Source organism: Cololabis saira, chromosome 6 (genome assembly GCF_033807715.1).
Source record: "Cololabis saira isolate AMF1-May2022 chromosome 6, fColSai1.1, whole genome shotgun sequence".
In the NCBI taxonomy this organism is placed as follows: Eukaryota; Metazoa; Chordata; class Actinopteri; order Beloniformes; family Belonidae; genus Cololabis; species Cololabis saira.
The window spans coordinates 22604729-22631667 of record NC_084592.1 but is presented as its reverse complement, the minus strand read 5'-3'; the positions used below and the strand labels follow the sequence as shown (position 1 = coordinate 22631667).

General features: G+C 39.9%; 1 protein-coding gene across 11 annotated transcripts; it reads left to right on the top strand.

Moving 5' to 3' along the window:
* Nucleotides 1-1196: 1196 nt before the first annotated feature.
* LOC133446027 (myc box-dependent-interacting protein 1) lies at nucleotides 1197-26625 on the top strand. Of its 11 annotated transcripts, none has more exons than XM_061723702.1 (21): nucleotides 1197-1537; nucleotides 2900-2980; nucleotides 3117-3171; nucleotides 3262-3356; nucleotides 5561-5656; nucleotides 5823-5933; nucleotides 6036-6128; nucleotides 12829-12914; nucleotides 13086-13161; nucleotides 13530-13588; nucleotides 14351-14395; nucleotides 15866-15892; nucleotides 16575-16644; nucleotides 17837-17959; nucleotides 18200-18283; nucleotides 19903-19923; nucleotides 23655-24041; nucleotides 24581-24658; nucleotides 25544-25624; nucleotides 25742-25843; nucleotides 25944-26625. In XM_061723702.1, the coding sequence occupies exons 1-21, from the start codon at nucleotides 1451-1453 to the stop codon at nucleotides 26043-26045; spliced, it is 1959 nt and encodes a 652-aa protein (XP_061579686.1). In that variant the 5' UTR covers nucleotides 1197-1450; the 3' UTR covers nucleotides 26046-26625. The 11 variants fall into 11 exon arrangements, with proteins under 11 accessions (XP_061579686.1, XP_061579687.1, XP_061579685.1 ...); XM_061723703.1 differs by having other exon boundaries at nucleotides 15863-15892; nucleotides 24581-24652; XM_061723701.1 differs by having other exon boundaries at nucleotides 15863-15892.
* The last annotated feature ends 314 nt before the right edge of the window (nucleotides 26626-26939 follow it).

Here is a 26939-nt window from a genome sequence, read left to right as displayed (position 1 = left end):
ACGGCTAACGTGGCTGGAAATAACAGCTAGAACAATAGGTGAAAAAGCTGGGAAAAGTGTAATTTTGTGACATGGCGTGACGTCATTCTGAATTCATATTTCGGAGCAGCCTAACACACCAATCAGCATTCATGAGGCTTACAAAATAAAGAAAAAAAATCCCTTTTATTTGAATAATAATTAAAATATATTCCGACACAGTTGTTTTCTTTAAGCTACTATACTAGTATAGAAAGACTATTGTAATTCAACCAAAACATACAATCTTCCCGATTTTTTAATTTTTTTGGATGGGGGGTATATTATTATTTTTTCTTTTGATTACAAGTGTGTCCATTGCTTTACCCATGAGCTGCTCAAAGATAGTCATATTTAGAAAACGAGCTTTCCATGATATGTTACGTAACGATAGCTTTAATGAGACAGATCCGTTTTGAAACGACCACGCATGTCCGTATCGCAGTTTCTCACCAATTGTTTTCTGCGATTTCTGTTTTTGAATTCCTAATTCAAATATCAATATCAGACAAAACTTTATTTTAATTTAATCTTTAACGTTCTGCCTAACCGTGATACCGGTGTTGCGAAAAGGCTGATTTATGGTTCCGCGTTATACACCAACGCAGAGCCTACGGCGACGCACTGGGTACGGTGCGCGTCGCCGCGTTCCCTTCGCCGTAGGCTACGCCGTCGATTTAACGCGGAACCATAAATGAGCGCCCAGTTCTCCGGTGTGGACGTGTAATGCTGCGTTCCATTTACCTCGGAAGTCGGAACTCGGAACTGGGAATAACGTCACAGCCGAGTTATCAGCGTTCCAGTTACAAACTCGGTAAACAAGTTTGTAGTTCGCATATACCACATGAAAAATTTAAATTACACTATAGCAGCATATATATGCCGAACAATACTTGTATACGACTGATTTAGTGTGACCAAAACTAGAATGAAGTGCTACGAATTTTTACAGAGCTCTCTTCTACTGTTTACAACCGGGGCAGCCATCTTGGAATGTGAACTCGGGGGTGGTGAAGATTCTCCCACTTTCCCAGTGGGAAATCCCACTTCGAGGGGCGTTCCAGTTGAAAATTCCGACTGGGAACTGGGAAATCCCCACTTCCGAGGACAAATGGAACGCGGCATAAACACCAGCGCATCTGTGCCTTTAAGATCGTCTCTCAGCATCCTCCTCCTCTGACAGGGACTATAGCTCTCACACACAGCAGCCCAATATTAGAGGATACACAGCGTAGTTTTCCCCCCACACACAACCCCACCTTATAGATACATCATAGCGTAATATTGCCGAATTGCATTTTATCATCACATATTATTTCCCCCTTGGACATTGATGCATTTACCTCAGCGGTCGCCGTAGCGGTCAGACCGATCGTTATTGCTTTTATTCCCTTCCTCTCGCTACCAGAGACTAACAATCTACACCGCAAAGATGGCTGAGCTGAATTTGGGGAAGGGTCTGACTGCGGGGAAAGTGGCCAGCAACGTCCAGAAGAAGCTGACCAGAGCGCAGGAAAAGGTAAGAGCTGCGCTGGTGCGCGTCAGGGCGCAGGGGAATTGCGTTTCGGGCCTGAAAACGCCGCGGAGCATCAGTGTCGCATCCTCCTCCGAGGCGCAGTGTCGCATCACGACATGATTATGATGAGAGACGGGGCTTTGCTGTGTTTGGGGACGTCCACCTCTGATCCAACCTGTCCTCACGCACGCTCTTACAGCAGATGCGGCCATACTGTAATGAGATACAGTGCAGGCCCACTCAGCAATCCCCCAGTGACTGATGTTTGTGGTGCATTGAAGCCTGTTTGAATCCACATCCAAACGGTACAAAAAAAATGTGTTTTTTCACACATTATGAACAAAGCATCCCCTACTGTCGGCATTTTCATGCGTCGTTATAGTATAAAACAGTCATGCTGCAATATACAGTAGGAGGCCTACAGTATGAGTTCAAGCACATGCACCCTGCGTTGAAAAGGTGTGAGGGGGCGCTGTTGCCAGATGGGATTCCAAATCCCCAAATAAATGTATTTGTAGAAAAATCATTATAGTTTGGCTATTTCCTTCCATTATTGATGTGTTCACCATGACAAGATTCAATTTGTGTGTCTTCCAGTTAGGGCTGGGCGATATATCGAGATTTTAATATATATCGATATATTTTCAAACGCGATATGGTACGAGACAATATTGTTTATATCGATTAAAAAAAAAAAAATAAATAAATATGATTTTGATATAGCTTATTTTGTGACAAATTGACTTGAATGTTTTATTTGAGATTTGCAAAAATGTTTTGTTATTTGAACTGCTGTCAACCTCAGTGGAAAAGTCTGCCTGTTACTGTCTACATTGTATTAATTGCACAGTGTATTTTAATTTAATTGTTATGCAGGAAAGGGATATTTGTTTTATTTTATTCAAGAAGCATTTTTATTCTATGCAAGCAGTTTGTTTTTATTTCATTTGTTTTATACATTTTGATATTGTGCAGACCTCTGTTAATAAAGGTACCTGTGTGACATTTGGCACGAGGCTTTGTATTAAAACTGACTGTTTTTTTAAGGGTTTGCCTCAGAAAAAAATGAAGCTAACAGGGATGCTAGGCTATAATGCTTTGGGGGAAACCCCAATTATGGCACAGAAAAAATATCGATATATATCGAGTATCGCCATTCAGCTAGAAAATATCGAGATATGACTTTTTGTCCATATCGCCCAGCCCTACTTCCAGTGGTTCAATACCACGTATCCTGTTCTGCCATATGCTCATTTTGCAAAGGTTTATAACTTTAAAGAGAAACCATGGCAAGTATACATTAGTATTTTCAATGCTGCAATTAACATCTGCACTTTTACACTGTCATTATTTGTATATTCACAGGTTCTACAGAAGCTGGGCAAAGCAGATGAGACCAAAGATGTTGCCTTTGAGGAAGGCGTTATCAACTTCAACAAACAATATGTAAGCCCACAGTCGAGTGATGCTGTTCCTATTGTTTCCAGTTTGTTAAGAAATCATTTGGGCTACTAACCAGATGTTGCATTATAAGTCAGCCTCAAAATGTATTGTGGCTTCATTTATTATTCTTTGCCCCCAGGCAGAAGGCAGCAAACTACAAAGGGACCTAAGAGCATACCTGGAGGCAGTTAAAGGTAAAATGCAAACACAAGCACACGTCCCTTCAAGCAACAGATGTAGGCACACGCTTTAACTGAGGTGCATCATGTTTGTTTTTCCTTCAGCAATGCACGAGTCCTCCAAGAACGTGCAGGCATGTCTTGCTGACATGTACGAGCCAGACTGGTATGGCAAGAACGAAGTGGATTCCGTTGTGGAGGTCAGAAACAATTTTTACTGATGTGTTTAAAGCCCACTGTATTTGTATATTGTGGAAATTTAGTCGACTATAGTGGAAACTAGTTTGGTTTGGTTGTTAAAAAAAAAAAAAAAAAGCTATCAGCTAAAATGTTCAAGCACTTGGTTATGGTAGAAGGGAAACACTGACAGGGAAAGTCTGACAGAGCAAGGCTCAACCAGTTGGAGTAAGAAGAGAGTAAAAAGGTAAATAATGAGACACACGCAAATATCCACGGATTAGAATCATGCTGCTCCAGAGCTGGAGACCCCTGCTGAAAGATTCACAGAGACAGAGGCAGAAAGCAGAAAGGAAAGTCACAAATAATGAAAGAAAATATGCAAAATTAGTCGAATAATAGAGTTACATCAGCCAAACATTATTGCATGCAAATAATGGAGGAGAAAGGGTGGTCAGCGCATCATAAAGATCCCCCCAGCAGCATTACAATGGTGGAAAGTGTAAGCTTTATCAAAGAAAAGTGTTTTAACAGTGAAGGTTGAAAGTGTCTGCTTCCTGAACCCAAATTTTGACATGAGAGGAGACTGAGAGCTGAAGCCTCTGATTCCATGACACAAGACTTCAGGAGCTGCAAGTAACAGTGCAGTATTACAGTGAAGCATTCTGTTGGGATAACATGGTACGATGAAGTCTTTGACATTCCACAAAGCTCAGTCATTTAGGCCTTTACAATGAAGTGATGAGTTACATACACTCAACCCAGTTATGTCTTGCTATTGGTCCTGTCAGAAATCTTGCTGCATCAGTTTTGGATCAAAGTTGGATTTTTGCAGAGATGTTTTAAACATCCTGATAATAAAGAATCACACGATCTAGAATGTGCAATTCCAATCACAAGTTTAGGCACAAGATATGCCTAATTTTGATAATACCGTCTTAGGGATTTATTTTACTTGTAAAATGAAAAAAAGAATGAAACAAAACACTGCAATTATCTTTTTATCTTATCTTTTTGTCTGCACACATATTAATGGTTGATACCATGCTGGTAAAAACCTAAGGCATATATATGTGCATTGTTACTATATTTAATATATATACATATATATAAGCATACATATGCATACACATACATATATGTGGGCAACCCCGCAACCCGCGAGACCAGAGGCCGACAAGGAAGAACCCGGAACCCAGGCCACCGGCCACCCCACAGAGGGGAGAAGTAGGAGGGAGGCAACCCACCGCCAGCGAGTCCCCCACAAAAGTGGCCCTCCAGGACCAGAGGGGCGCCCTGCCGCAGAGGCAGCGGAGGGGACCGGAGACGGGCCCGGAGAGAGGGAACCCCCCAACAGGGCGACACCCGCGCGGGCCCGACAACGGAGGGCCCCAGACCCAGGCATCCCATTCATCCATCCATTCATCTATCCGATATCTATAATAATAATAATATACTAGACACAATAATGATAGTAAAAATTATGATAATAATATAATAATAATATTAATAACCAACTTTGTATAACATAATATTGATAAATTATTAAATTTTGTTGTCCTGCCAATGGAGGTCCAAATCCTCCATGGCAGAACCCTTCCATACCGCATTCTCACCGACAAAGACGCACATTCACGCACCGTTTCCCCCCTCCCAGGCCGGCGACGGAACGCGGGTGGTGTGGGCCCCTTTCCCGCCCCTGGTGTTGAGTGCATGTAATTAATGCAATAAAAACAGGGAGGGGGAGGTCAGGGTATCATGCGGACAATGACCCCCCCCCCCCCCCCCGAATTAAGTATCCTTGTTAAATGTATTTATTAAATGTTGAATGTGCAGTGTCTACAGTGTTATTAAAACCGTGAGGCGGGGAGTACCGGGCCACGTGGGACAATGTCCCCTACGCCCCGGACCCCCCGCCCATCGCCTGTGTGCGTATGAATCGTGTAGGGGGGGCAGGAGGGGGAGCGGAGCCCGAAGCCAGGAAGCAGGGCCAGTAGAGCCGGCCCGTAAAAAACACTGCAATTATCAATCAAGAAACAGGACTGCAAGCCAAGACAAAGTCACTGAGTAACTGGAAGGAGTTGTACACTCATAGAGGAATATATTCAACAATTAGAAACAGAGGAATACCAACTAAATATAATATGAATCGTGAGAAATGTTCTTTATTTAACATTGAGGATTATGTGCTTTGTGGCTGTATTGTGTATTCTCATCAACGCTGCAGGACTGTGATGTGCTTTGGATTGATTATCACCAGAAGTTGGTGGATCACGCTCTAATCTCTATGGATACCTACCTAGGGCAGTTCCCTGATATCAAGGTAAGCTATGTGGTCAGGACATCAACTGAGGGTCAGTAGCATGAAGTGCAAGACTTCTGTCAATACATCACTTTAATATTACTGTAATTAATAATGTTAATTTATTCAAAAAAAGCAATTGATAGCAAAGACCAAAAAGTGCATAAAGCTGTTTTCTGTTGTCCAGGCTCGCATTGCCAAGAGGGACAGGAAGCTGGTGGATTATGACAGTGCCAGACATAATTATTCTGCTGCGCACAAGACCAAAAAAAAGGATGGAGGAATTAAAATTACCAAGGTAATGCAAAAATGAGAAAGAAAAGTATTACTCATAGGGATGCACATACCTATACACACGTTTCCCAGGTATTGATATGTGAGCTTGTTCTCTTTCTTTCAGCCCTCCTCCTTGTTGGAAAGGGCCACTCCAGGTTGGGCTCAGGGTATCCTGTCAGCACACAATGTTGCTCAGAGCAGTCTCTCCAGGAGCCAGGTACGTCTTACAAGGCTCGCTGGCAATGATGCAATCATAGCCAATGTTCCAGTAATCCAGGGGACATATGATTCTACCAGTTGTAGAAGTTAAAATTTTGTTTTTCTTTTCCACATGTTATCCTAATTCATTACATGTTTGGTTGGGAGCTTGCAGCAGTTATCAATGCCACACAGGGATGGAGCTTCATGAAATATCTTTTACAGACATGCAGTCTTCCAAACGGGCACGAGTTGTGGGATGCGTCGCCATAGCAACATGGAAAATATAGCCTAAGCTTTCAATGGGAAGAAGTGTTTTATTATGTATTTTCACACCTAACCTTTATGTGTTTTATTTTATTGTCCAATCTTTACCAAGTACTTTTGATGTCTAACCTTAAAGAAACATACTTACTGCATAAAAAATGAATAGAGGCGAAGACGTCTAAATAAAGACCCAACAAACAAAGTAAAAATAGTGAAAAACTGTAGTGTTTAGGGCTTGGATTTGGGGACTATCCTTCAATTCTCCTCAAACCTGTTTGTTTTAAGCTTGATTTATGATAATATGTTGGTCACTGTCAAACTCCACCCATGCAGAATGAAGGGTTTTGGGTAATCAAAGAAGGCCTTTGTGTGTGTTTTACTTCATTGTGTTTTAAGCTGGGCATACACTGTGCAATATTTTAAATCGTTTGAGTCAGCCCCATCTCACACTGCACGACTAGATCGCTGCGTTCAAAAGTTCACAGCCCACGATTTAGAGTCTCACACTGTACGACCCGATGGTCAGATGCGACCCGTCTGCTCACACTATACGTTCATAATCCTCACATCAGACTTCTGTGTACTGGAAATCGAGGCCAGTTTTAGGGGGGGGTAGGGGTGGGCTGTGCCCAATTTTATTTTTTTATAAATATAAAAAAATGCAAAATGAGCACAACAGAGAAGTGTTCAGAACAGCGCACAGAGCGCACACTAAAGCCTGATTTATGGTTCCGCGTTACACCAACGCAGAACGCAGGATACGCGGTGACGCGTTGGTGTAACGCGGAACCATAAATCAGGCTTTAGTAATTTGTGCCATTCTGTGTGGCGATAAATGAAAAAAGATTAGACAACGCCGTGATTGGAAAAGGAATTGGCTGGGCAGACGTGGGAAATGCGGTCTTTTTTTTCTTCTATTAAAACATGATTTGTAATGTGAATTTGCAACACTTTAAACTACAAATAATAGTTTTTGACGTGACATCAGAGATTGCTCATGCTCTCTGTGAAAGGATGAGGCAAATCGGGTCGCAGCACTGCTTCAACTGTGCGATTCCTTCACGAGGAGCAACCAGGATTTCAAACACGTTTGATTTTCTTGTGAGCACACGATTCGTGATCGGGAGCTCGTCGTGAGGTGTTAATCTCTCGTCGTTACCCCACGTACACTGCACGAGGCACGACCAACGATTGGGTCGAAATCTGGCCCGATCTAAAAAATAGTTGTACGACTGGAAAATCGGCTCAAAACGAGCCGATAATCGCACGTATGCCCGGCTTTACTATTATTTAAAAATCTTTCCTTGGAGAAGGAAAATAGTGCAACATAATTGCTCATACAGTAGCAGTAACAAAATAGATATTAATATAGCAAGTTAAGTACAAAAACTGTGAAATACTCATTTACATAAAAAGAATGTAGTGCAAAAACAAATTTCTTAAAAAGCAGAAAAGCTTTGTTTCAAGGAAACTAGAAAAATTATTTAGACTATTTCACCTGTTTCACCATTTTTTTTTTTTCTTTTTACCCACGTTTGTAGACCTATTTTTACTTAAAATTAAAAAATTTGACTAGGTTTAGAAATATTAAGCTTATTTCTAAAGGGGCCTTTTTGCAATGTGGAAATTGTCCCAGAAGAAAGAAGAAGAAATATGTTTATATATAATATCAAACATGGTAATACAGTATAAGCACTTTTAAATTTAGCACAGGCAAGTTAAATATTTTCAGGGAGCTTCTTGGTTTGCAATAATTGGACAGCATCTACATAGTGCTTGATCTCTGTCATAAAACAAAATAAAACTGGTTTTCTATTTGGAAATGTACTTTGGTGTCTGTGAAATTTGGTCAAAAAGATAAACTAATTAATTCTAAAACAAATCCTTTGAATGCATATAATTGACCTGATGGAAGCCAAGCAGAACATGTTTCCAGACGGGCTTGTGTTCACTCCTCCTCAAAGCCAACAGCTTACAGATCTTAAAGAGAATGCTGTGCATCTTTCAAATGCTCATTGGTTGAAAGTCAGTCTCTATCTGATAGGGCTATGACAGAAACTGATTTTAAATGTAAAAACAATTCAATTTTATTTTATTTCTATACCGTCTACTACAATAAAAATTGTCTGCGGGTGCTTTCCAGAGGCAAAGTGCATGACCTCTGAGAAAATTTTACATAAACAATGGCATGTAAAAACTCCCCTCGTGGGAGAAAAACCATAAACCAAACAGTGCCAAGAAAAAACTCCCTTTTTACGAGGGAAGAAACCTTGAGCAGGATCTGGCTCATAAGGGGAGACCCTCCCGCCAAAGCCCAGCCAGGCAGAGCAGGGAAAGAGAGATAGGAAAGAAAGGATCAAGGTCAGAGAGAGGAGAGGCACAGATATATTGTCAGTGGTACATAAGACAAGATAAATTAGTAGTCATGATCCGTTAGTTTGAGAACTAAGTTTTATGTACATGAATGATACATGGTTAATTGATGTACTACAGAGACGACTATATAAACAGGTGTAGACAGCAGACACTGAGGTGATCAGAGGATGGGACTTCAGCTCAGAATGTCAGTAGATATCTAACAGAGACAGATATATAGATAGATGGAGGTAAACATTGGGATGGTCAGAGGATGGGACTGCAGATCAGCATGTGACTCTGGAAGCTCCGACCTGCAAACAGAAGAGAAAACGAGGGAGCAGACCCGCACACACGCAAGAAACTACAACTACAATGGACTGCAATTATTCTTATGAGATACTTCTAACAAATAATTGTGGATTGAGCGGGAGAAAGGAAAGAGAATGAGAGGAGAGCAAAAGGGGAGGGTCAGGCGCTCAAATGATCATGTTGGTGCCCCCCTGCAGAGTAGGCCTATAGCAGCATATCTACAACAAAGCTATGTTTAAGATGAGCTGCTCTAGTCTTGTCCTACAGCTGCAGCTAACACACTACAGTTTACACTAACTAGAGGCTTTACTAAACAGAAAGGTTTTAAGTTTAGTTTTAAAGGTGGAGGTGGTGTCAGCCTCCTTAACCCAGATTGGCAGTTGGTTCCATAGTAATGGTGCCTGATAGCAGAACGCCCGTCCTCCAAAAATCTACATTTGGATATAGGGTTGCCACCCGTCCCGTAAAATACGGAATTGTCCTTTATTTGAGAAAAAAATGTTGCGTCTCGTATTGAACTAATACGGGACACGATTTGTACCGTATTTTCATTAACTTATACACCATATTCTAGTTCAATTATTGAAATAAATTAACCTTTACACCATATTCTAGTTGAATTATTGAAATAAATTAACTTTTACACCATATTCTAGTTGAATTATTGAAATAAATTAACTTTTACACCATATTCTAGTTGAATTATTGAAATAAATTAACTTTTACACCATATTCTAGTTGAATTATTGAAATAAATTAACTTTTACACCATATTCTAGTTGAATTATTGAAATAAGTTAACTTTTACACCATATTCTAGTTGAATTATTGAAATAAATTAACTTTTACACCATATTCTAGTTGAATTATTGAATAAATTAACTTTTACACCATATTCTAGTTGAATTATTGAAATAAATTAACTTTTACACCATATTCTTCACCTGTAGGCTATATTACATCTCGGCTGATGTGGACATACGTAGCATAGGAGGATATTTCAGTTGCTTTATGGTTGTCTGTCTGTACAGTCATGAAAGTTCAATGCTATTAAAGCACTTTAAACTTTAAATCAAAGCATTTTGTTTTGTCATATAAAATAAACACATTTCTATTCAGTTTAGAAGTTTTGGGGCTTTTTTTTGGCTCCTGCGCTGCTGAAATCAGGGCATCCCTTATTTCTATTTCTGAAAGGTGGCAACCCTATTTGGATATCTAGGAACTATGAGTAAACCTGCACCAGGTCTTGCAAATATCATGGAGCTAGGCCGTTTATACGCAGTTAATACAATTTTGAATTTAACATGCAAGTAGTCAAATTTGAATTGGATTCTGAGTTATACGGGGAGCCAGTTGAGGGAGGCTAACACACGAGAGACGTGTGCTCTCTTGCTGATTCCTGTCAGCACTCGCGCTGCTGCATTTTGGATCAGCTGGAGCCTATTTCAGAGAATTACTCAGGCATCCTTCTAAAAATACATTACAGTAATCTGACCTAGAAGTTACAAACATGTGGATTAGCTTTTCAGCATCACCCTGTAGAGGATGCTCCTAATCTTGGCGATATTAGGAAGATGAAAAAACGCTGTCTCACAAACCTGATTAGGGTGCTGTTTAAACGATAAATCCTGATTCAAAATAACTCCTATTAACATGAACGACCTGGAATCTGTCAGATAGATATGATTTAAACCACCTACAGTTGTCTCTTTAATCCCAACAACATAGTCTAACCTGTGCAGCAAAATGCTTTGATCTACAGTGTCAAAAGCAGCACTGAGGTCCAGCAGAAGTAGCATGGACACTAGCACTGTTTCTGTGCTGTGATCAATCCTGAGCTGTGACTGAAAAGCTTCAAATATATCTCTTCTATACAAATAGTCACATAACTGGATTGTAACTACCATTTCTAGAATTTTAGATATAAATGGAAGGTTGAAAATGGGTCTATAATTCGCTAGAATGTCTGGGTCAAGAGGGTTTTTTGAATAAAGGTTTAATTACTGCGGCGCATCTTCTGATTTCAGGCATAGGTTGATCTAATCCAATATTGTTGTACCAATTAGAGAGAAAAGCTTTTTTCAGTAGTCAAGTTGGGATGGGGTGTAACAGACACAGGATTTACTTTATTCATGAGGCCAGACAGGGCGGTCTATAGGAACCAAACAGTTTAGAGTCAGATCAGAACTTAAGAAAGTCACTGAAGCTGAGGAAATGCCCACAGCCACTGCCAGACGGGCCTGGTTCCTTTCTTCTCTAATTCTGATGATTTTACTGCTAAAGAAGCTCATTAAGTCATGACTACTGCGAGCTGCAGGAAAGCAGGATTGTGGGACATTTTGTCAGCCTGGCTTCAGTGCTGAACAGAAAACGTGAGCTATTTTTATTTTCATATATCAGTGACAAATAATAAGCTGTTCTATCATTGCGAAAGGCTTTTTTATAGACTGGGGAATAAGTGGTCATGAACTTTGGGTAGTGACTGAAAGGACGAGATCGTGGATACAACCGGCCAAGATGAGTTTCCTCTGCAGGCTGGCTGGACGCTCCCTTAGAGATAGGGTGAGGAGTTCGGTCACCCGGGAGGAGCTCGGAGTCGAGCCGCTGCTCCTCCACATTGAGAGGAGTCAGCTGAGGTGGCTTGGGCATCTGTACCGGATCCTCCTGGACGCCTCCCTAGGGAGGTGTTCCAGGCATGTCCCTCTGGGAGGAGACCCCGGGGAAGACCCAGGACACGCTGGAGAGACTATGTCTCTCGGCTGGCCTGGGAACATCTCAGACTCCCCTCGGAGGAGCTGGAGGAAGTGTCTGGGGTGAGGGAAGTCTGGGCATCTCTGCTGAGGCTGCTGCCCCAGCAACCCGGGAAGATGGATGGATGGATGGATGGATGGATGGATGGATGGATGGATGGATGGATGGATGGATGGATGGATGGATGGATGGATGGATGGATGGATGGATGGATGGATGGATGGATGGATGGATGGATGGATGGATGGATGGATGGATGGATGGATGGATGGATGGATGGATGGATGGATGGATGGATGGAATAAGTGCAATAACCGTATAAAGGATTGGTGTGTATTTCCTTAGTGTTTTATTCCTCTTATCTATTCTTATTCATATGGTAGTATATTGTGGTGAGGGGCTTGTGTTAACTCTTTCTTTAATACTTCAGAGCAGTGCAACTGTACAAAAAGCAATTTCCCTTCGGGGGTCAATGAAGCATTCTGATTCTATTTTTCCATGCACTAACAGCGTCTACAGATTTATGATAAAGAACAAAGTATGCAAGAAGCAGACAGTAGCTGCATTGTACCCTTTTCCTTGTTTTAATACGTAGTCCACTGTAGCTTCAGTATTTCCATAGCTGAGAGAAACCAAAGGACCAAGAACAACACAGCAAGGCAACCAAGTGCAGCCCACACCTCAGATTGGTCCTCACATTTCCAAGATTGCCCTCAAGTGGCAGCAACATGCCCTAACGTGTAGACGTGTTGTTGCTCCATGAGCCTCGTTCAATATGCATATAGACGACAGTCCCCTGTGTGTGTAAAACTGACAGCAAAAGGGGTAGCTAGTGGGTTCCCTATCTCTCTTGTTTGTTGTTCCTATCATGCTCATTATATACAGAAGGCGACATAAAAATCCGAATAACAAAACAACTCCAGCAGAATTATACTGCACCATAATCAGAAGTGGCGGAGTTCTCACACAAACACAAATCTGTACCTTAAGCCAGTGGACCACAGCAGCACATTGTGTCTATTTGTGTGTTTCAGGCTGAGGAGGAGTTGGAAAGAGCCCAGAAGGTGTTTGAGGAGATTAATATTGACTTGCAAGAGGAATTACCTTCACTCTGGAACAGGTGTGTGTATGTGCTATGGACTGTGTGCATAATTGTCTTCGGAAACCACTTTTCCTGTTCATGGATGGGTAGATTTCAATTACTGTTATTCTGTGCTACATTTACCTTCACAGAATATTGAGCTAAGTCAAGCCAGTAACACAGTGTCTCTGTGCTCTCTGCCTTCCCTAGTCGTGTTGGGTTTTATGTCAGCACCTTCCAGAGTTTGTCAGGTTTTGAGGAGAAGTTTCACAAGGAAATTGGTCGGGTAAGGATTTCTAAACTCCAGTAGATACAGGTCTGGTTTTAGTTACATTATGTGAGATGACAGCTCATGAAAAATGACAGAAAATGATTTCACCAGCATGAACTACCACTAAATTTGACATGTTTTTACTGACTGCAGGGAGACTTTGTCCTGTATCATTATTTATTTTAGCTTGGTGCCTGGACAGACCTTTTATCATAAAATGGATCCATTCATGCCTGAAATGTTGCCACAGTTAAATATGGCTAGAAGAACAGCAATGAGAAGACAGATGAGAGAAAGTGTAACATAATTATTTGGTGGAAAAGTGCCATGAAGTTTGAGAAAATGATGAACTGGATTTAATTTCTAACTTCCAATCTGTGCAGCTGGGTCAGGATTTATTTGACGTCTTGGAGAAACTGGAGACAACAGACACAACAGGCAGGTTAGTGAACTGCCATGTAACGTCTTTCCGACTGTAGCCACAACTGCTGGGAGATTAACGTCTTGCGTACGTCTTTACTCTCTCATGAAAATGGACAGATGAATAGTCTCACAAGCTGAGCAAAAGTTAATGTTTCCAGAAATGTTTGCAAATATTCAAACCTCTTGCTTATATGTATATTTACGGAAGAGTATTAGGGCCACTTAAAAAAAATAAAAAGAATTCTGAGAAAAAAGTCAGAATTCTGAGATTAAAGTCAGAATTCTGACTTTTTTCTCAGAATTCTGAGATTAAAGTCAGAATTCTGACTTTTTTCTCAGAATTCTGAGATTAAAGTCAGAATTCTGACTTTTTTCTCAGAATTCTTTTTATTTTTTTTAAGTGGCCCTATTACTCTTCCGTATATATTTCATCATGTTTTGTGAATGTAAAAAAGCAGAAAATGAATTTCTCAGTTACTTCTTTTATCTCCCAGTGGGTTTTTTTTCCACTTTTTAACAACTCGGTGTAACTTTATCCTGGAAGACCCACATTTGGAGTTTACATGTGCCGCAGAAACATGTTGTGCTTATTTCTTTTAGAAAACACGTAGAAAAGCTCAAGATGGAACATTTATTTGTACAATGCACATATTTCTGTGATAAAATCTGACTGTTCGATACAAGTTTCCTGATTTAAGTACGATAAAAATTATAACAAACAATGTAAGCAACCAGAATAGCGGATATTAACATGAAGCCACCCCTGAACCTCCCCTTTCAGAAAGACAGATAACCGCGACGCCTCATCCTCAGCACCAAACAGGAGGTAACTGGTTACCGTGGTGACACAGCTCTTGTCTGTCTGTCCAAACGGACTTGTTTGTCCAGCTGTCGTACGTCAGTCAGTCTGCAGATGTGGGGGTTGCAAGTTATTTCAGACGGGCCTTCTCTACCAAAATGACTCCAGAGCCGGTGCAGAGCCAGTGCCTACACTTAAAGCCACTTATATCTTTTTTTAACAGCCAGCCATGAAGAAAACCAGAGAAGCTCCTCTGGCCAAAAGAAAAAGTCGCCTGGGATAAATGCAAAAGATGTGAATGGTATTATTAAGTCACGTACTGTACATTCACCGGCCCCTTTACTGGGTACATCTGGTATACCTAATAAAGGGATGAGTGTGTGTAATTCACCACTTCATTAGGTACACCAGGTTTAACTAATAAAGGCATGTATATGTCAAGCTAGTAGAGAGAAAAAAAAAATGAGCCAAAAAATGGCCGCCAAAATCAAGCAGCAGTGGTCTGTGGTGGAGAATTATTTAACTACAAATAACTGAATTAAAAAACAAATTAAATCATTAATAAAGACTATTTCTCGTTGGCATTTATGGATCCCTCTCAACCATCGAGGGCTTCATAGATACCATTCGACGTAACCCAGTGTTCATTTAGACCAACTGTTGTTTTATGCCAACCTCTATAAACGTACCATGGCGATATTCAGACACCCGTTTTGAGGGGACATGATTTAAACATCATAACCTTGTGCACCATAGTCCTCAGAGTACATTAAACAGAGTAATGAAAGGGATGCAGTAACATAATGATGTAATGATGTGGCTCCACGTGTATAGAATTGCAAACCAGTTTTTATGAGTTGAGCCAGCGCTGAACTAGCTCCTGCACCAGCCCAGCACCAGCATTTGATTCATCTTGGTTGAGAAGGAATAATAGACACTTTTTTGTTTTAGATCAGAGAGTTGTGCACGCATAGCTGTAGCTGTACAAGACTTGAGCTAACCTGCATGTCTTTCATGTTGGACCAGGCATTGTCATCTAATAACACACCAAGAAAAGGCTGTTGCCTCCTAAATGAGACTTGAAGGGCATGAAGCGATAAACCATCATGTAATCCTCTAGTGTCCTGCTTTTCACCTTGACTTTGGGGATGTATTTATAGCACATCTTTTCATTGGCCCACCATCAGTTACCCATGCTTGATCTTTTCAAAACAACTTTACTGGAGGAACCAATGCAATGAGTTGTATATTTACCTCAAAGGACTGTAGCAACCTTCCATAGGACGAAGTCTCAGAATGAACAAGACAAGCGAACCCATCTAACAAGGAAAACAGACTAAAGCAACACAAATATATATTGTTTGACAAAATTATAAATATAGAAGCCACAGCATTAAAACTAGTAAAAGTGATGGGAATTTTGTTGGGACAGCTGTAATTCCCCAATTTATTTGACCTTTTACCATGTTTATTTTTCATATCCTACAACTCCAGCAGTTCTGTGGAGCCTCCAGTTGTGAATCGGCAAGTATACCGGCATTTACACCCATAACAGAAGTAGATGCGGATATGAGTGCATACTATTAAAGCAAGCTTGCATCTAGCCCAAGAGCCCACTCTCAGTGGTTTGAAAAGAAACTATAGAAAACATACTTATCGAGATACTTAGGCATCAAAGGTAGATGCTAGCATTAGGAAAATATCATGTAAGTCTTATCTAGTGGTTACCCAGTTCCCCTGTTAACCCTCTCTCTTGTACAGGTAGCTAGTTAAAACCATCAGTGTACAAAAATGTCCTGTTCCAGCGATGGCAGGTTTGTGGCTGAATAAATAAACAGCTAACCATATACAGCTCTAAATATATACAGCTATGGCTTTGCTTTTGTCAGCCGTAGAGCCTTTTTCCTGTGACGGCGAATGCCTCTCTCACACTGCTCGCTTATGAGGATTGACTGGAGGCACATTTGCATGGGAGGAGATGGATGGAGGGGGAGGAAGCAAACTTTTCTTGCATGACAGCTCTTGCGAATAATACATTCTGCTTGGACTCTAGTAGTGCATGCCCCTGTTACCTAATTCTGTAAATGTCTTTGAGCTTTTAGATGCTCTAATCACCTCTGGCATTGTTTGTTATCTTCATTACTTTCTGCGTAATCAATGTATTTTCTATTCTTGTCTTCCATTTCTTTCTTTATCATTCGCTCAGTGAAAAAGAGGCAACTAACCACACTCTCAGACCGGGAGGACCACCTCCAATCCCCAAATCTCCATCCAAGGTAGAGACAGTCTCTAGTACCGAAGTTACTGTTTAGAGTTTGAAGAGGTTTGTCGTGTAATCACTTCTTTACACCACGAGACTGTTGTATTTAAGCCAGGTGTCATTGTTCTTAAAGGGACTTAGATTTAGATTTCAGATTTATTTATTTGCACAGTTAAACATTACACACATAAAAGTACCAACTTTACAAATTTAAAGTGCAGGAAGAGGCGAAAACTCAAAGAGCTTATCAGGTGCCTCCACCCAGTACTCGAGTTGTAAAAAAAAATCAGGGGGGGTGGTGGATTTTCTCATATGGGGACAGATAATTTGTGCTGATTACAAATAATATGATATATTACAAATAATAGCAGTGACCAAAACAGCTGCAGAAATACTGCAGGAATGACATAGCAGCAGTTAAATGCAGCCTTCTGTAAGCTTTAAATATCCATGGGCTTACATCAAATACATCAAAACACAACAATAAAAAACAGTTTTCTGAATTTATCAATATGACTCTGTCCTTCACAGGATAAGTAAAATGGATCACTGCAAAAACTCAAAATCTTAACAAGAATATTTGTCTTATTTCTAGTTAAAATGTCTCATTTTAGTAAAAAAAATGTCATTACACTTAAAACAAGAGTCATCACTGGAAAAAACAATAATTTTCATCTGTTTCAAGTAGATTTTCACTTGAAATAAGTAGAAAAATCTGCCAGTGGAACAAGATTTCTGGCAGATTTTCCTACTTATTTCAAGTGAAAATTTACTTGAAACAGGTGAAAATGGTCAAATAAGTTATTTTTCTGGTATTATTTTTCTGGTGATGACTCTAAATGTTGAAATAGCAGTAAAACCACAATTACATAAGGGATGGAAAGGGGGGATGGCAGTTTTACAGGGGGGATGATTTGGACCATTTTTATTTCAGGGGGGGATGCCATCCCCCCTCATCCCCCCTCAACTCGATTACTGCCTCCACCTATAGTTAACATAAAATATAATATCATACTTATAAAAACAAAATATACAAATGAGCAGTTAGAAATCTATAGATGATAGAAATTAAAGGAAAAGGACAGTACATAGCTGCAGACCGTTTTAAAGTTCAGACAAATCTGAAAGTGAGATATATTATCTATCCTGCTCGCTGATGAAGCGCAGCTTTGTGACACATTTGTTTCTTTTTTTCTTCTGTATTCTAGTTAAAACCAGCAGTGCCTCCTCCACCAAAGGTCACCCCATCTAAGGACTTAAAAACAGAGAACATCATCAACCTGTTTGATGCTGCAGCGGCACCTGACATCAGTGTCACCTCCCCTACAGAGGTTAGTGAGCAGCTGCCGTTGAACCACTGTGAAACAGTTAACCTTTACCGTTTACCGTTAACCTTTACAGGTCACAACGTTCAGGCCTTCTGGCCTGACCCACCTCCTTCTATTCTATTCTATTCTATTCTATTCTATTCTATTCTATTCTATTCTATTCTATTCTATTCTATTCTATTGGATTGGTTCCGCTGTCGAACCCAGTTAGCAAATGAGTCCTCCTGTTCCTGTTGTTACCAGTTTGACAGTCCTGCAGTCAGCAGCCTGTTGGACATGGACCTGGACACTTTCAGTGCAGCAGCCAAACCCTCCACGGCCACTCAGGTGGATGATTCATGGCATGAGCATAGAGATCTTAGAGACCTTTTACCGTTTGATACCCAAGTCTTCCCAAGAGATTTCATGTTCTATTCATGTACCCTTTACGTTCATTTCATGATATTTAAGTCCAAAAGAAGTTGAGCATACTTGGTTATGACGTGACCTCTTTGAGTCAAAGTTGTTGGTCAGATGATCAAATGTCAAACTTAGTTTAAAAACAAAAAAGATGTTGTGGCACCTGCTGCTTCTTATGTACCTGTTGACTTTAAATATGTTGAAATGAACCAAGTCTGGACACAACGTGAAATCACCTGGTAAGTGCTGTTTATTTTGAGGTGTTGCCTGCACTGCTTCTTTTCCAAACCACCATACTGGAGGTGGGTGGTGGCATGATGACCTGTAGAAACCTGTCTCTAGAGTCCACTTCTTCCCGCTTTGGCACTTTACTCACAGATCACTTGGCATGAACTTTAGACTACAGTCCTGCTCTGCTCCTCTTTCTTTCTCTTCACAGTTAGGCAAATGATAGCATACAGTTGGGTATGTGAAATTTGTAAAAGTATTTTTCCTAGGCATACTTTTATATTTCATGCACTTACACCATGTCAACAGTGAAGAAAATTTGAAAAAGCCTGTTTTGAAGCTCAGTATGGAGCATTTTAGCATTTTCATTTTGCTTATACAACAACCATATTGTATAGTTTAGTTTACTGCCTGACTGAAACCGAACAGCAGAAACAAAACTTATGTTTATCCAGCATGCAAAGACCTACATACTAAAACGGTGCACATTAAGTGCAGGTAGCAGTGAGTTTGATATCATTTGCAATGAAGAAAATAGAAAATCAATCCACTTCCACCGTGGCTTTATCGACTGCCTGACTTGTCACATTTCAGGTTGATAAAATAAAAGATTTGCACATTACTCCTAGGAGCTTTAAACTTGTTTCACTTTATGTGATTTTGGACATTTTGGTGTTGTGATGCGTCTTTCTGAATGTGAAAACAGTTTAATTTGCTCCTGAGAATGGTGTTGATTTTGAGAATAACAGCTTTAAATCAACTTGCTTGATCTATTTGTCGGAGGAAAAAACTAAACATTTTGTTTTCTACAAACTACAGACACGTATCAAGCTTTTTGAACCAAAATACACAAAAAAACTGTCATCTGGTGTCAATTCTGTTACACACCGACTGTGCTGCAGAAGACAGAATGTACTTCCAACGACACCTCAAGGGTTTTGAGTCTTTCAGAATTCCTATGTGAGATCCATTGTTGTCTCACTCTTTTTGACCCTAGAGTTAATAATGAGAGTGTAAAAGGTATAGATATTGATATCAACATGTTTGCATCTGTCACAAATTGCATTTAACTAGATGATTGACAGGTGCAAACAATTCAAGAATCTCATTACCAAGCGTAGACGACTGCGTACTTCAGATCTCACCAGATGGCGCTTCCACTCTTCTTCTGCTGCAGATGTCCTTGTATGGGCTTCTTGGTTTAGCGCATGGGGCCTGCAGTGTCTTTCTGAATGCAAAAGCAAAACTTTGATCAATAATTCTGCTCTTCTTCTAATATTGTTTTTTTTTTTTTTTTTTTTTCGTTTTGTTTTTTCCAGCCTGCAAACTGGGACTCATGGGTAAGCATGTCACTTTCGGGCCAAAAACATCTTAAAGTCATTGGAAAAATATATATTTATCCCATCGTTATCAGTTTATTTTGATTAGTATTCTTACGAGCCATGAGTTCATTCACATCGTCCACATATGTCGCCATTGCAGAAGCATCACACTCATTATGCTTCTTCTGTAATGGCTTTTTTTCCCTATAAAAATCTCTTTCACTTGTCTGTTCCAAATCTGTTTATGTGTTGTCTTTGTCTGCAGTGTTTAATGTGATAACATAACACTGGAAGTAATATTGTACAACACAAATGGAAGTTGAGAACGAGCTTGCATCAATTCAGTTCTACATTGACGTTTTCCACCATTAAACATGCAAATAGTGTCTCAAATGATGCATATTTACTCTGTATGTGTCATTTTTACACTATTTGACTCATATAAAGCAGAATGTGGAACTGAAATCCATTGAGGATTGACTGTAAGAGACTTCTTACTTCCATGGAAAGAACAAAAGTATACATTTGTGTATCTCTGTGGTGTGAGACAATTTATAACTGAATTGTCCTTTGCGTTTTTGGGTTTCCCTCATACTCACATGTGTTCACATGTTACACTGACAGAACATGTGACCCTTACACGTGATCTCCATGTTCACATGTGACACACATGGATCTGTTTTGTTGCAGAAGTTGAGTGAAGTTGGTCACGTTTATGGTGGATTGTTTTCTAGAATTGTGACCGCTAACAAATGCCAGGGGGCAACTTCACTAAGCCTCGGTCTTCTGACCATTAACTAACCCCTGTGTTCATCCCCACCGCTGTAAGAGAGACGTGTCTCACCATCATGGGATTCTGGTAGATCAGAAAGGAATGACACTTCTGCTCTTACAAAGGCTCCCTCCTCCTTCTCCATCTGAATGGCGTTGGGATCGTAACTCATGCTTACTAACTACACTCAGAAGATCCAACACCCGTCTTCTGATGGAAAAGTGATTTTGCATTTCTCCCTTCTGCTGCCACCTTCCTTATAGTCATCCATCTTTTATCTGAACATCTTCGGTAATGGTTAATACTTCTGCGTCATTGATCTTGGGTCTTAGGATGATTATGATAGTGGCGCTCCTACCCAACGCAACTTTAATGACCTTATTTGTACGCAGCAGAACTGCTTAAGTTCTCGCTAAAATACTTCTCACAGAAGTAACTCTTCAGGTCTTCTCCCTAATCCCTTATCCATGTTCAGATCCCAAGTATTTCAAGTATTAACCTTGCCTTAAGCTTTGATTAATATTTTTAAGCATTACATTTTAAATCTCTCGATCGCTATAAAACAATCATGTCTTCAAGAAAGTTGGAAAGCTGTGTGAAATTTACAATTAATTCAATAAATTATTCTACTGAAAGAAAAAAAGTATGATTAGGGCTATGTCGTATACTAAAATTGCTTACTAAAAAATCTCATTTGATATTTGATTCCAGTAGTGTGTTTCATAAAAGTTTTGACGAGTCATACTTACCTCAGAACCTCTGTAAATAACTGTAAGAAAGTCTTTAGAACAATAGCCAGTGTTGTTATCAAGTCACCAAACTTTAAGTCTGAGTCCAGTTTATAACCCCAGTTTCTGAATCCGAGTCAAGTCCAAGTCATGTAAAGAAAAAAACAAAAAAACAAACTGAGTCTAAGTCACGTCTTCAGTGGATCCAAGTTGAGCCCAGTTCAAATCAATTAGCTGTTAGCACTTAAACACATTTAGCTGTTAAGTCCCAGTTTAGTCCCCTTTACCAATGCAGCGTCCTATTATAAAGTGTGCATAACGTACGGTTTGGCATTATCCTGCTGAAAAAGGGCAACGGCTTCCCTGAAATGCAGGGATAGACTCTCAGTCGTCCAGGACGTGGTAACCCTGAGAAACTTGAAACAAAGCAAGTGGACCTCCTTTTCATATACGCGTGCTAGCATGTCATATGTGTGTCGTGGTGGAAGGTGATCGAAGACCTGAGAGTCTACTCTGAGTCTTTCAAATGTCTTCAAGAAAGAAGGAAGTCTAGTGGCCTTGTTTCAAGCTTTTGAGAGTTACCATTCCTGAAAAAATAAAATAAATGTATAACATCATATATATATATATATATATATATATATATATATATATATATATATATATATATATATATATATATATATATATATATATATATATATATATATATATATATATATATATATATATATATATATATATATATATATATATATGTTATATATGTTATATGTTATACATGATATTATACATTTATTACTGTGCATTCCCCAATGCACAGCATGCAATTGATGCAGCAATGAATAAAAACTATTTTTAGGTCGTAATGTTTGAGACTATTTAAATATTTTATTCTATCCATTCATTTTCTATACCTACTTCATCATATTCAGGGCTTAGTCCTGCTTGTAACAAAAATGCAGTTTAGACCCAGATGCCACCACTGAAGAGGTGCACAAGGAGTCTTATTCTTAGAACTGAAGATCTCTCTAAGATCCACTAAAGCAGCACCAGTTCTGGGCCAGAGACGGGAGAGATCGAGCCTGGGAAGCAAAGCAAGGCAGGATGCGACACTCTCAGCTGATCTTGTGCAGTCCATGGTTCAGGCTCTAATGGGTCTGGAGCCCAGCTGTCATGGGCTGAGAGGCGGGGGTACATCCTGGACAGTTCATAATTTAATTAAATATTGCACATTTTTAAACATTTACCGTAGCTCAGAGGACTGATTTCATACTGACGGGCTGCCGTATCAACCAGTCACTATGACAGCCACTCGTACTTACCATGGTTGTTGTATGGATTATTCAACCATAGCATAGCATTCATTGCACAGTAATTAGCATGTAGTGCATTTGCATATTGTAACATTAATTAAGCTATTTATAAGTGAAGCACAGCACTTTCATCGCAGGAATAAAAACAATACAAGTGCTCAATAGGACTGGATTATTGTGAGCCCCAAGCTTGTCAGGAACGTCACGGACCCGTCAAGGGATGAAGACAGTGTGGTGTGTTTTAGTGAAGCCGGTGATTGTAGCCTGGAGAAGAGTCAAATTCAAATATCGTGAAGCTAAAACCTTTCAGTGTTGAAATGCCACCATCCATTCATCTGATAGACCTGGATGCTTTTATCCTCACCAGTGCTAAAGTCCTGCTGTTAATTAGCTTGATTAGATGTGAGATACCGTACCAGTTGTTCTCAAAAAGTCTTCAGTCAGGCTTCTGGAATCAAATAGGAAATGTGCTAAACTTAATATATTGATTTAAGTGTTTGATACTTTGGCTTTCCAACATTTTCAGACGCTGGGTCCAAATGATTGTATTTTGTTTTCATTGACATTTTCCACAGCGTACCAACTTTTGTTGAAATGAGAATTTCGGCACTTTCGATCCCGCTTAGTTTTGCTTCTGCAGACATTAATATCCTACCTACCCTGTTGCTTTTATTTTGACTGTGGACCTTAACATGCTGCTGTGTTGTATATTTTCCTTACAACCCAAATAGACTTTAAAAAAATATTTATTTTCCTGTTAGCGCCCATAATATATTGGCCATTTATCTATTCAACTTTTTTCTAATTCCTTATACCCCTTTTTTGCCCTTTAATACTCAGTTATACGTTTTAATTATGAAGTCTTTATAATACCCATAAGGTAAAAAAATATTCTGACCTTTGACTGCTTAAAACCTGACCCTTACCCTTCAGTCTGAGGATGGTGGTGCCCCGGAGAAAGAAACAAAGCAGCACTATGACCCGGTTGCTGCTGCTACCGAGGCCTGGGGCGATGATGGTAAACAGCCCATCCGCTACGACCCCATAGCAGCTGCCTCAGAGAGCTGGGGGGACGATGAGACCCAGGCAGTTGGCGATGAGCCTGAGGCCGCGGCCCAGGAAGCATGGGGGGATGATGGAACCCAGGGTGGTCATGACGACCCAGTGGCCGACTCTCAGGAGAGCTGGACTGATGACAGAGACCAGCAAGAAGCGGAGGAGCCTGTCGCAGATGTAACGGCCGCTGAAGACGCTCCGACCGATGTACCTGAGGAGGACACGACCCCAACTGCTGCTGTGCTGGATAATGAAGAGGGTCAGGTAACCAAGGAAAGAAAAATGGAGAGATGCATCTGGGTAAAAATAGCGGATGCATCACTTCTTGAGAAGGAGGTTTGAGCATAAGGGTACTGCACAGAAACAAAATAAAAAAATAATTTGTGAAAGGTGGAAAAAAAAGGAAGGAATTTTGAGAAGGAAAGATTTAGGATGCATCTATACCAGACACAAGGATGCATCAAGTCTGGTGGAGAGGGCAAGCTGACAGGAAAAGAAAAGAATCACATCATCTGCTTCTCAGTGAGCTCAGTTAATATCAGTCACTGCTGATCGCAAATTTATGTGCATACTATCCTGTGCAAAGCTTTCTCTTCAGCACAACTTTACATGATCAAATTTTGCTGTCTACTTAACATACAGTACCTGTCTTACACTAAGCCTCCTGTTTAGGCTTTTTGCTTTGTCTTTTCGTCCGTCTTGTCCGTCTGTGTCTTCTGTCTTCCACTCCTCTCTTTCATATATCAGCCGTTCATAGTCTTTCACTCTAATCTCTGCTGTTTCTTCTGACTTTCTGCTTTCAGGGTGAGTCTCCAGAAGCTGCTGCCCCTGCTCCTGCTCCTGCTCCTGCAGCAGAAGAACCAGTGGCAGAGGAGGTGAATGTAAGATGAACCTCTGGAATATGCAGCAATAAACACCATACTTTTTTATTTAAAAAATAAATAAGCGGTAAAGTCCTCAAACTACATTTAACCAACAGAACTTTTTTTTTTCGTTTTTGGCTGGGAAGAGCGGACTGAATTTAGACTAGACAGCGTCTATATGTGCCAGCTCTTTTTAGTGTTATTTTAACACAGTTTAGTGTTAATAAAACTTTCAGAGTAGATTCATTAAGTTTTAGTTTATATTTTGAGTATAACATGCTTTTTAACACCTGCAGTATTAAATTTACCATGAAAAATGAATGAATTTTAATCTGAAAGATTTAGTTTTTGGTAAATGGTGTTAAAATAATACTAAAAAGAGTGGGCACATAAAGACACTGTCTAGTGTTAATTTAACTGGTGATTTTGCTGTGTTGGTACATTTTAAATCCATTCTTTTAGTTTAGCTGATGATAAGTTTCTACAAGAGTCAAGAATCTATTTCTAATCTTCCCTGTGAATAACCATTCCAAGATGTAACGTTTTTGAATTAGTTGAAACATTTCTTCATAAATTGTTACTAATGTCCATCATTTAAACTTTATATTATTATACTAAATGTTATACTGTTTGGAAAATCTTATTTTCACCTATTCTTACAAGCTCTGAAAATACCACAAAAAAAAAAAAGCAGATTTCCAGCTTGGATACAGAGCCAGTCATTCTTTTTTGAGGTACCGGCTAGATATAAGAGAAATGTATTAATAAGATGGAGCTAAAATTATTTGCAAGATTGTGAAGAATACAAGACTAAGATTCCAGTTATGTGTTTCAAAAAATGAGTTGTAGGCTTGAACACACATTTTTATTAAGTTCTGCCTTCTTTTTCTGTAACACCTGAAGACACCTGCAGAAGCAGCTCAGCCAACAGTGGAGGAGCAGAAATCAGAAACAGCAGAAATGCCCCCTGGCTTCTTGTTCAAGGTAAAACAGCAACACTTAGATGAAAAAAGGAAGATATTAGTAGTGGTTTGCATCTGCTGAAAGATGTACTATGTACTGTATGTGCAGATTACTCATGTAAGATTTTATGTTAAATAGGTCCAAGTGATGCATGATTATGCTGCCAACGACACAGATGAACTGGAGATGAAAGCTGGTGATGTGGTGCTAGTAATCACCTTTGACAACCCTGACGAACAGGTACACACACACAAACATATGCACACAGGAGACACGTGTAATTACTGTATGTGTTGCACTGGTGACGTTGGTGCAACTTTTCTTGCGTCTGTGTTTCCAGGATGATGGCTGGCTGATGGGGATGAAAGAGGGAGACTGGCAGCAAAAGAAAGAAAACGCTGCTAAAGGAGTATTTCCTGAAAACTTCACCCAGAGGCTGTGAAAAAAGAGGACTTCTTCCTTCATTGTCTCCTTTTCTCGCCTTTGTCCTCTTTTCCTTCTCTCAACCAACCCTGAATCTTTACTAGGACTACGGCCATTGAAGCAGAGCTGTCACAGCCCTGGAGGAAAACAATGCATTGCTAAGGTCTGCTACACCGTGGATCCAAGTATTTCCACAGATTTCTGCAAATATTGGTCAATAACAGATGTAGCCAATTAAAAGGCCCACTTTTCTGCAGAAATTGCTTCGGTGCAAAACTTGAGGATTTCAGTAAACTGTCCTGCATGCAGGACGAGATGCAATATTGATATAATAACTACAACTGATATTGCATCAGAGGAATCATGTCTCATCTCAAAAGGGATGAGACATGATCAGCTGGAATTGAAAGACGGAGAACAGTTTAAAACTCTCAACTCTCAAGAGAACCCTTACATTCATCTAAGCCCTAACGTTGTTTTATAGAAGAGATAAGTATGTCTCTCTGCTTGAAAAAAATGAGAGAAAAAAAATCACTGATTATAGTCTTCACTATTAAACGAGCATTCACCAAGCAGAGTGAAACACTAAAAAAGTCAAGCCATGTCCTAGCCTGCAAACTCACCTTTGTAAAACTGCAAAAGAAGAAAATAAAAAGACAACAACAAAAAATCAGAACACCATTATAAAACAACTCAAGCCTGTTGAGACAAGTAGTCATTTTTAATGAGTTATGGATAGGGTTTATAGATTGGTGATCATGCTTCACAGCATATCCCTACTTTAATTGTTTACGTGTGGAAAATGGAACCTTGGTTGTTGTACCTATTAGTTTAGAGTCTGTGGTGGCAAAAGTAGAATGATCCTATCGTTAAAAACCAAACAGAGCCATCTGCAGTTAACATGCTATTCAGT

Bases quoted from the DNA above. Each gene is read 5' to 3' on its own strand.
- LOC133446027 (XM_061723701.1), top strand. From the start codon at position 1,451: ATGGCTGAGCTGAATTTGGGGAAGGGTCTGACTGCGGGGAAAGTGGCC. The intron at 1,538-2,899 runs GTAAGAGCTGCG...GTATATTCACAG, and splicing joins TGACCAGAGCGCAGGAAAAG to GTTCTACAGAAGCTGGGCAA. The intron at 19,924-23,654 runs GTAAGCATGTCA...CTTACCCTTCAG, and splicing joins CTGCAAACTGGGACTCATGG to TCTGAGGATGGTGGTGCCCC.